The 10,879-nt window shown below is 35.4% G+C and overlaps 1 protein-coding gene across 1 annotated transcript; it reads left to right on the forward strand.

Annotated features, from left to right (window-relative positions):
* The first annotated feature begins 10,107 nt into the window (after positions 1–10,107).
* Positions 10,108–10,665, forward strand: LOC139860355 (uncharacterized). Its single transcript, XM_071849120.1, has one exon. The coding sequence runs from the start codon at positions 10,108–10,110 to the stop codon at positions 10,663–10,665; it is 558 nt and encodes a 185-aa protein (XP_071705221.1).
* The last annotated feature ends 214 nt before the right edge of the window (positions 10,666–10,879 follow it).

Here is a 10,879-nt window from a genome sequence, read left to right on the forward strand (position 1 = left end):
CACTTGGCGGGTTTTGGGTTGGTTGACATTTTGGCCATGCTTAGGCTTTGATATTGGGGTTTAATCACTAGGTTTAGTGATTATGGAAGTGTTGGAACCCTTTTGGGAGTATTGGTTGATTAATTTTGAAATGGGTCAAAATTACGGTTTATATGTCAAATTGGGCAAGACGAGTATTTAACACTTGTGTTCGGGTTTAACTGGCGTATTAGGACCATTCTCACTTGTGTTAGTGATTATTGGTTGATTTAGACGCGGTTTGGTGCTTGGAAGTGTAATGGGTGGAAATTGCACTAAGTGTCGATTTGAGTTGGTTTGTAAATCCACTCTAAGTGTGTTGTTTGTATTGTGATAATGGAATAGGTACTTTCCATTGGCGAGTTGCGGATTATTCGGTTGCATTCATCAAGGTGAGTGTTAATATCCTAAGTGCATATGTATGTGTAGGATGGGTGCGGGTCGGGTGAAGTGGTTCTCGGTTATAGAGCTCAATTCACATATATGTGGATTTGATGGACTTGTGTGTAGGTCCAATTGGCACGGTTGTGCATTTTGGTTGACCACCTTTGGTGAGGTGCACACTTTGTGTGTACGTTATCACATGTGCTTGTGATGTGGATTATATAACCCCAATGGCGAAGGGTTAATATTGAGTTGTGAATTGGATAACCCCGATGATGTGGATTTGTATAATCCCGGGACCGTGGGTTTTGATTTGGGAAGTGAATCACGTGTGGATGTGGATTCACGATGACGCGTGTAGTTCGGTCATCTTATTGAGGTAGTAGTCTCGTGTGGATGCGGATTTACTAAGGCTCGTATAGTTCGGCCAACCTTGATGTTGTTGTGATATTGAAGATATTAGTCTCGTGTGGATGCGGATTTATTAAGGCTAGTGTAGCTCGGCCAATCTTCTTTTGGTATTGGGTTAAGGGGTTAACCTTGGGCGTTTTACGCTTTATTGTTACATATATCATCGTATTATTGTGATGTAGCTAACCCTTCGGGTGTAGTGTAGTGACCCGAACTTTTTCATGTTTATATATATTAATTGAGATTGATATTTACATGATTAAATGTTTCCAACATGTTAAGCAATCAAACTTGTTAAGACTTGATTAATTGAAATATGTTTCATATAGACAATTGACCACCCAAGTTGACCGGTGATTCACGAACGTTAAAACTTGTAAAAACTATATGATGACATATATATGGATATATATATAGTTAACATGATACTATGATAAGTAAACATATCATTAAGTATATTAACAATGAACTACATATGTAAAAACAAGACTACTAACTTAATGATTTTTTAAACGAGACATATATGTAACGATTATCGTTGTAAAGACATTTAATGTATATATATCATATTAAGAGATATTCATACATGATAATATCATGATAATATAATAATTTAAAATCTCATCTGATATTATAAACATTGGGTTAACAACATTTAACAAGATCGTTAACCTAAAGGTTTCAAAACAACTCTTACATGTAACGACTAACGATGACTTAACGACTCAGTTAAAATGTATATACATGTAGTGTTTTAATATGTATTTATACACTTTTGAAAGACTTCAATACACTTATCAAAATACTTCTACTTAACAAAAATGCTTACAATTACATCCTCGTTCAGTTTCATCAACAATTCTACTCGTATGCACCCGTATTCGTACTCGTACAATACACAGCTTTTAGATGTATGTACTATTGGTATATACACTCCAATGATCAGCTCTTAGCAGCCCATATGAGTCACCTAACACATGTGGGAACCATCATTTGGCAACTAGCATGAAATATCTCATAAAATTACAAAAATATGAGTAATCATTCATGACTTATTTACATGAAAACAAAATTACATATCCTTTATATCTAATCCATACACCAACGACCAAAAACACCTACAAACACTTTCATTCTTAAATTTTCTTCATCTAATTGATCTCTCTCAAGTTCTATCTTCAAGTTCTAAGTGTTCTTTATAAATTCTACAAGTTCTAGTTACATAAAATCAAGAATACTTTCAAGTTTGCTAGCTCACTTCCAATCTTGTAAGGTGATCATCCAACCTCAAGAAATCTTTGTTTCTTACAGTAGTTTATCATTCTAATACAAGGTAATAATCATATTCAAACTTTGGTTCAATTTCTATAACTATAACAATCTTATTTCAAGTGATGATCTTACTTGAACTTGTTTTCGTGTCATGATTCTGCTTCAAGAACTTCGAGCCATCCAAGGATCCGTTGAAGCTAGATCCATTTTTTTCTTTTCCAGTACTTTTATCCAAGGAACTTAAGATAGTAATGATGTTCATAACATCAATCAATTCATACATATAAAGCTATCTTATTCGAAGGTTTAAACTTGTAATCACTAGAACATAGTTTAGTTAATTCTAAACTTGTTCGCAAACAAAAGTTAATCCTTCTAACTTGACTTTTAAAATCAACTAAACACATGTTATATATCTATATGATATGCTAACTTAATGATTTAAAACCTGGAAACACGAAAAACACCGTAAAACCGGATTTACGCCGTCGTAGTAACACCGCGGGCTGTTTTGGGTTAGTTAATTAAAAACTATGATATACTTTGATTTAAAAGTTGTTATTCTGAGAAAATGATTTTTATTATGAACATGAAACTATATCCAAAAATTATGGTTAAACTCAAAGTGGAAGTATGTTTTCTAAAATGGTCATCTAGACGTCGTTCTTTCGACTGAAATGACTACCTTTACAAAAACGACTTGTAACTTATTTTTCAGACAATAAACCTATACTTTTTCTGTTTAGATTCATAAAATAGAGTTCAATATGAAACCATAGCAATTTGATTCACTCAAAACGGATTTAAAATGAAGAAGTTATGGGTAAAACAAGATTGGATAATTTTTCTCATTTTAGCTACGTGAAAATTGGTAACAAATCTATTCCAACCATAACTTAATCAACTTGTATTGTATATTATGTAATCTTGAGATACCATAGACACGTATACAATGTTTCGATCTATCATGTCGACACATCTATATATATTTCGGAACAACCATAGACACTTTATATGTGAATGTTGAAGTTAGCTATACAGGGTTGAGGTTGATTCCAAAATATATATAGTTTGAGTTGTGATCAATACTGAGATACGTATACACTGGGTCGTGGATTGATTCAAGATAATATTTATCGATTTATTTCTGTACATCTAGCTGTGGACAACTAGTTGTAGGTTACTAACGAGGACATCTGACTTAATAAACTTAAAACATCAAAATATATTAAAAGTGTTGTAAATATATTTTGAACATACTTTGATATATATGTATATATTGTTATAGGTTCGTGAATCAACCAGTGGCCAAGTCTTACTTCCCGACGAAGTAAAAATCTGTGAAAGTGAGTTATAGTCCCACTTTTAAAATCTAATATTTTTGGGATGAGAATACATGCAGGTTTTATAAATGATTTACAAAATAGACACAAGTACATGAAACTACATTCTATGGTTGAATTATCGAAATCGAATATGCCCCTTTTTATTAAGTCTGGTAATCTAAGAATTAGGGAACAGACACCCTAATTGACGCGAATCCTAAAGATAGATCTATTGGGCCTAACAAACCCCATCCAAAGTACCGGATGCTTTAGTACTTCGAAATTTATACATATCCGAAGGGTGTCCAGGAATGATGAGGATATTCTTATATATGCATCTTGTTAATGTCGGTTACCAGGTGTTCACCATATGAATGATTTTTATCTCTATGTATGGGATGTGTATTGAAATATGAAATCTTGTGGTCTATTATTATGATTTGATATATATAGGTTAAACCTATAACTCACCAACATTTTTGTTGACGTTTTAAGCATGTTTATTCTCAAGTGATTATTAAGAGCTTCCGCTGTCGCATACTTAAATAAGGACGAGATTTGGAGTCCATGCTTGTATGATATTGTGTAAAAACTGCATTCAAGAAACTTATTTTGTTGTAACATATTTGTATTGTAAACCATTATGTAATTGTCGTGTGTAAACAGGATATTTTAGATTATCATTATTTGATAATCTACGTAAAGCTTTTTAAACCTTTATTGATGAAATAAAGGTTATGGTTTGTTTTAAAATGAATGCAGTCTTTGAAAAACGTCTCATATAGAGGTCAAAACCTCGCAACGAAATCAATTAATATGGAACGTTTTTAATCAATAAGAACGGGACATTTCATGTAGCTTGTTGGTGTTGTTGATAGAGTCGTTGGTGAACTTACTTGTTGATTATTAGCTTGTATATAGCGGTTAAACGGTATGCTTAGATTGCTAGTCTTATACTTGGATGCTCCGGTATGTGCTATTATTTGTTTGTTTGGCGTGTCCATTTTATGCATATATATGTATGTAGTATATTCTCACTCACTAAGCATTAGCTTACCCTCTCGTTGTTTACATTTTTATAGATTCGCGTGGAGGCGGTGGCTCGGGTAAGCGTGAGGACTAGTGGACTTGCGTAGTTTGCTTTAGAGGACGTGCTTTTGGACTTGATTAGGATTGGGTAGCGTATCCCCACCATGCTCGGTTTATGTTTTGAATTAAACTAAAAAATGGTCACTTGACTTAATTTTGGGTCGTTGTGGGCCCGATGTTGTAAAACTCGATTTTTATTGTGGAAATCTTTTAGTTATAATTATATTAATGTATTGTGAAAACCGTTTAGTTTAAAAGTGTCGGGAAGCGGGTTTTCCGCCTGTGTGAAATTGTAAAACTGATCAGAATTGTTTAGTTCATTTGGACGCCGTCCAAAAGGCTTGGACGCCGTACCGTTCTTCAGAACTGGACGCCGTTCAGATAACTGGAGGCCGTCCAGATGCACTGTCTCACAAAAAAAATTTAGGTCGTGTTTTCGGTTGGATAACGGGTTGGGTCATTACATATGTTATTTTATTTATTAAACATTACAGAAGGAAGATTACATATGTATATACTCTGTAACAATGATCGTGTAGGAAATTATGTTTTAGTGAGTACAGAATTAGTAACCGGATTGATACTTGAATCGTGTGAACGCTTTCTTAATAGAGTATTTCGACCCATTTGGCCACGGGTTACACGAAATCATTATTAGGATAAAACTAGTATGAACACTCTTTCTTAACCAAAAGAATATGTGTTCATTGCAATTGTAGATGTAAAATCTGTAAGTTTTGTGTTGAAAGTGTGGTTAGAATTATAAAATTCTGGAACCTTTTCTCAATACATGAATCATGTATTTATAATGGGTCAAAATGTGTCTTGAAGAGACACACCCTTAAATAGTTTAAATACATGAAAAAATCGTATTACAATGTCCTGGAATAACCCCAAAACCTTTGGAGATCAAATGCACCTTTTGGGTTGAAAAGACACCTTTTCAGCGACCGTGTATTAAGCCACGCTGCGGCCCAAAGACCCGCGCCGCGGCTTAACAAAGAACCGAACACCCAAAATAAGCAAAACTCTCGGCCAGCATTTCACCCTTTAAGCCGCGCCGCGGGCCCAGGAACCGCGCCGCAACTTAAAGCTACTTCACTCCTAAAACTCTTTTTCACTATGTGGTTTGGTGCGTTTGGCCTTTCAAGTCACGTTTCGCATTTCCAATGTTCCAAACATTATTTCCAAGCTTATTTACATTACCTCAAACCATATTACCCTTTACGAACGTGTACTTCACACTCTCCATATCCATGTAGCGTTTCAATGGTTTGATCACTTTCAACTTAGCAATCCAATCAATTAAAACGACGTCGGATCATGCTAAAATCACTAACAGATCTGAGGATAATAGGCCGTGAACCAACCTTATTTAAGTATAAGACTAGAAAAGTGGTCCGCGCGATGCCGCGGTGCCTTTCGGGTTACATAATCATAGTTAACGTAGAGTTATGTATTTACGGAAATAAAAACGCTTTGCTACAGGTGTTTTTGAATACACGTGGTTAGTTACTAGTATACCTAATGACATATGCATTTTTAACATTAGGAAGATTGTGTAAAAAATGAAAACTTCACCATCGATATGATGTAGGTAGTTTGGGTTGTTTATTATAAGTATATGTATATGTATTGAAGATAGCCCGAAGTGTTTAGCGTTTTTTGAGAAGTGTCCGTTTCGCGTATAGTTAGTTCCGTTGGGTTCGTTAGATTTTTTTGAGTTGAACGGTGGTCTCGGAAAAATTTAACTCACACCGAGCGAGAAAATAGGGCCCGTTATAAATTCGGGTGGAATTAGTTTCATTTGTTTTAATAAAATTATATATTTACACTTTCTACCCCTGAAAAAGTGTAAACTTGAGGGACAGTTTTGTAAATTGAGCCGAAGTTGAGGGACCGATTGCAGTGTGAACGCAAACTCAAAGAGACAATCTTAAACAACTGAACTGACAAAATCTGGGTGTGTTTTAGTATATAGGTATAATATCATATCATAATATACCATATGATAGTGATGAATCAGCCTAAGCTTGTCTTCGATGTGACCTAGAAACACAATTATAAAGTGGATACGTAGACTACGGAGACACAAACCGTAAATCGAGTAGATGGTTCCATTTGCTTTTCTTATAGAGCCGAAGTCCACCACGAAACTTCTTTTTTTTGCGTAAAAAAACGAAACTCTTACAAACCAACAAAACTTTCATTAAAAGAGAACCTATCAAAACAAATACTCCGTACAAAGAAGAAGCCGGCGAGCTTCGAAACTATAAAATGGAACCAAATTACCAAACCTAACAAAAACTAACTAAACCATTGGAGATTGGACTATTAATCAGTAATTTGAGTGTCGAAAGTGTCACATCCTAAATTTTTGGAAGGTATTATTTTATCTTTATTGTAATTGTTAACACTAGTTAGTTAGAAAAAGGACTTATGATGTAAAATAGGGACCTTGAATTTTTTCCATGCGCTTGATAAAGGAGTATAATCTACATCTATAATACTTGTTAGCACCATTAGAAGCTTTATTTCTTTTATTATTTTCTTCTTTGTGTAAATTGGGGGTTTTGAAACCCTAGTTTAAGGTATGAACAATTTTTTTTTTTAAACTTGAATTTATGTAGTTAGTTGGGGTTAGAAATGATGGAATCAAGGTTTTGGATTCCATTGAAACCCTAATTCGAAAATCTTTTTGGTAAGAAACGAAATCCTTCTATGAACGAGCACATTGGCTCCCCCATATAAGGTAAAACCACGGGTAATCAAGCCCTCCGTGTGCGAAACCTGGTACCGGGTTAATTGTGCATTATGTGCACCCTCTAGTCACACTTCCTTTTTGAACAATTTTGCATACCCAGGAATTGAACCCGGGTGGTGTGCTTCATTAGGCAACTCGGTGGCCACTCAGACAAGCCTTCATGGTTTAATAGGGTTTATGGATTGGGCATTTGTATAGATAATGAAATTTTAAAATGAAAGTATTAGATTATAACTTGTGTTGATAATTAAAATCTGACTTTGACTTTAGTTGACTTAAGAAATCTTTATGGACAATTGAAGTTGTGATTAAAGTAGAAACTAGATGAAGTGACTTGTAGATGCAAGACTAGTGTTTTTAGTCTAAGAGTGTCAAAATGAATTTTTGGGATTTCAGATAATGAACCCTAATGATTAAGGGTCTTGTGAGACCAAATGTGAGTAAATTGTGATATATGTGTATGTATATGTTTGTTACTACGTCACTTGGATTTAAAAGATTGTTAGAGACCATTTTGGAAGTATTGTTGACTATTGCTTGCTTGGATTTTGAGGTGAGTACAATATGTGTTTACTTGTTAATGAGAGATATATTGGTATGAAATTGTTTGTATTGAGATTGGTATGAGGTGCTTGGTTCAAGTTAGGAACGCATCTAGCGGTATCTTGGTTCACGTTGGGAATACATCAAGATCCAAAGTAGACACATGCGCATTGTGATGGTTGATATGATGGTAGGGTTCTTGGTTCACGTTGGGATCGCATCAAGAACCAAATATGATTGCGAAATGTGTGAATTGTTTGGTTGATGATATGCGGATAACTAATTATCTTTATGAATGTTATTAACTCGTATGCATATATTGTATTCACTAGGAGTTTCGCTTACTTCGTTGTGATTTAACATTTTGTCGGAACGAGCTCCAGTAAGGGTAAGAATGTGGAGACTATTGAATGATGATGGATGTTTGTTATGCTTTTGAAATTGACTTGATGATAATATGATGTTTGTTTTGCTTGTTTTGGATGTTAGTAGATATGGGTATATAAATCCTGGAACTCACGCTTTAGTACATTTTTCGATTGCCGTTGTGTACATTTGGGTCAAAGTTACACCTTTTGGGTATGTAAGGGGTCATCGTGTCCCAGGTTGTTTGACTAAAACATTTGGATGTGTAACTTGTTATATTCAGGTTTTACGGGTGTACAACTATTTCAAATTGTCAAACAATGTATTGGAATGACTTTGGGTAATACTCTTTTGTACGCACTTGAGAAATATTATTATGAGTCTACTTGAAAATTTTCAAGTCAAACGGATGTACGGTTAATGAGTTACGAAGAAAAATGTTTAAGTGTCAATGTTATAAAATATGCCCAGAAAATTTGTACATGGACTAAATTTACGCTGGTAGTGGAGTAATTTTAAGCCAAGTGTTAAATCTGAAATTTTGAAAACAGACTTCATAAACGTTTGGGGCGTAATTTTACGCAAGGTTTTTACGCCAAGAATTTATGGGGAGTAAAATTACGCTGGTAGTGGAGTAATTTTACGCCAGGTAAAAAAAATTGTCATTTTTCGAGTAAATGGTTCGTGGTCGTTTCATAAAGCTTCCTTACCGGTGTGGAAGAGCGGCATGTCCCAGGTGGATTATTCTAGGCAATAACTGCAAATGAGTTTTAATCAGGCGATCGAGGGTGGTTTGAGTAACGTTTACAATTGAGGCGACTGATTTCAAAATTTCAACAAGGCAAAGTTAAAGTGCTCTTTATCGCAAGTTTTCATCTTGCCATGGTGGGATTGTACGCGTCCCGTTGATGGTATATATGGGCTTGTTTGGCAGATTTGGAATGGAACACGGTGTTCGGGTTTGTTCAAAATCTTCAAGTGGAAGATTGTTGAGTCTGAAAAGTTTGAACAAATAGGAAAATAATTAAGGAGTAAAATTCGGATCAAAGTAGGCAATCGCGGAACTGGATCCTTTGCTCGGGATATGCTAGGTCACAGTTGGAGTGCAAAGTGTGAGCTTGATACGCGTGAAACTGTGACGAAGGCTTTGATAACAATTGATCACGATTTGGAACGTGAGATTGCGACTAGGCATAAGGCTCGCGAAACCCGAGGTGCCCCTCCAAGATCGCGAGGTGTGACTTGGCCAACAACTCGGCGTGTTTTGTTTCCTTTTATGTTTAACCCCAATAATCTTAGTTTTTTATTTATGGTGTGCACAAAAAATATAATGAAAAATCTCTAGTTATTGTTCGTGGAATAAACCTCTCATGCTAATATCGATTATGTGAAGGTTGTTTCTGAAGCTTTAAATTATTATAAAGATTGTTCAAGGCTCACTCCCAGTTTATCGAAAAGTACCACTTTTTTCTGTAATGTTACACCATTTGTTAAGGCAGCAATCTTAGAGCCCATGCCGTTTGTTGAAGGCACAATACTAATGAAGTATCTCATGCTACCACTAGTGTTTTCGGCTTTATATGTAAGGGAATGCAAAATATTGGTGGATCGGGTGAAGCAAAGGGTGGAGAATTGGAAGAACAAATTCCTATCATTCGCCGGAAGAGTACAACTTATCACTTCGGTTCTATCATCGTCGCATGTTTATTGGTCATCAGTGTTCTTATTGCCAGATACTATTATTAAAGATATCGAATAAATTTTGTGCGGGTTTTTATGTTGTCAAGGTGAGTTGAAACAGGGAAAAGCCAAAGTAAAGTGGTCGGACGTGTGCTGTCCAAAGGATGAAGGAGGATTGGGAATTAAAACTTGAAGATTCGGAATATAACTCTTTTGGCATTCCATATTTGGAGTATTCTTACGGGTAAAGAATCGATGTGGGTAAAATGGATACATTCGTATAAACTTCCTGATCGCAATGTGTCGGAGGTAGACAATGGTAATTTGTCAAGTTATGCTTGGGGTAAACTGTTATCAATAAGGAGGATTATTCGTCCATTCATAATTCAAAAAGTAGGTAATGGTGAACGTACATCGACATGGTATGATACTTGGTGCGATTTTAGGAACCTTGGTGAAGTTATTTCCTTTCGCGATATTACACGAGAAGGTTTAAATGCTGCAACAATGGTATGTGACTTGATCAGCCATAATGGTTTGAAGTGGCCATATTTTAGGATTCAAAAATACCCTTTGCTTCCAAATATTAGTTTCTCGGATGTATCACAGTCTAATCGAGTTTGTTGGAAGCTAGAGGATGAGAGTTTAGGAGATTTTTCGACTAAGAATGCTTGGGAATCTCCTCGTCCACAAACTCATAAAGTCCCATGGTATTCTGTTGTTTGGTTCGCGCAAAATATCCCACGATATGAATGTACAGTTTGGCTAATGATTGGTGAAAAACTTAAAACTCAAGAGAAACTAATGCATTAGGATGTGGATAAATCGCAAATTATCACGATGAATTGCCCATTGTGTAAACAAGATACACATACTCACTTATTTTTTAAGTGCTCATATTTGCAGAAGTTATGGGAGGATGTATGCTGGAACTGTATCTTCCCGTCCAACGTAATGGAATGGAAGGATATAATTAATCTTTTGTGCCCAATAGCTCATCGACGAACTACTCGTGTGGTGATTATGA

This window comes from Rutidosis leptorrhynchoides, chromosome 7 (genome assembly GCF_046630445.1).
Source record: "Rutidosis leptorrhynchoides isolate AG116_Rl617_1_P2 chromosome 7, CSIRO_AGI_Rlap_v1, whole genome shotgun sequence".
Classification (NCBI taxonomy): Eukaryota; Viridiplantae; Streptophyta; class Magnoliopsida; order Asterales; family Asteraceae; genus Rutidosis; species Rutidosis leptorrhynchoides.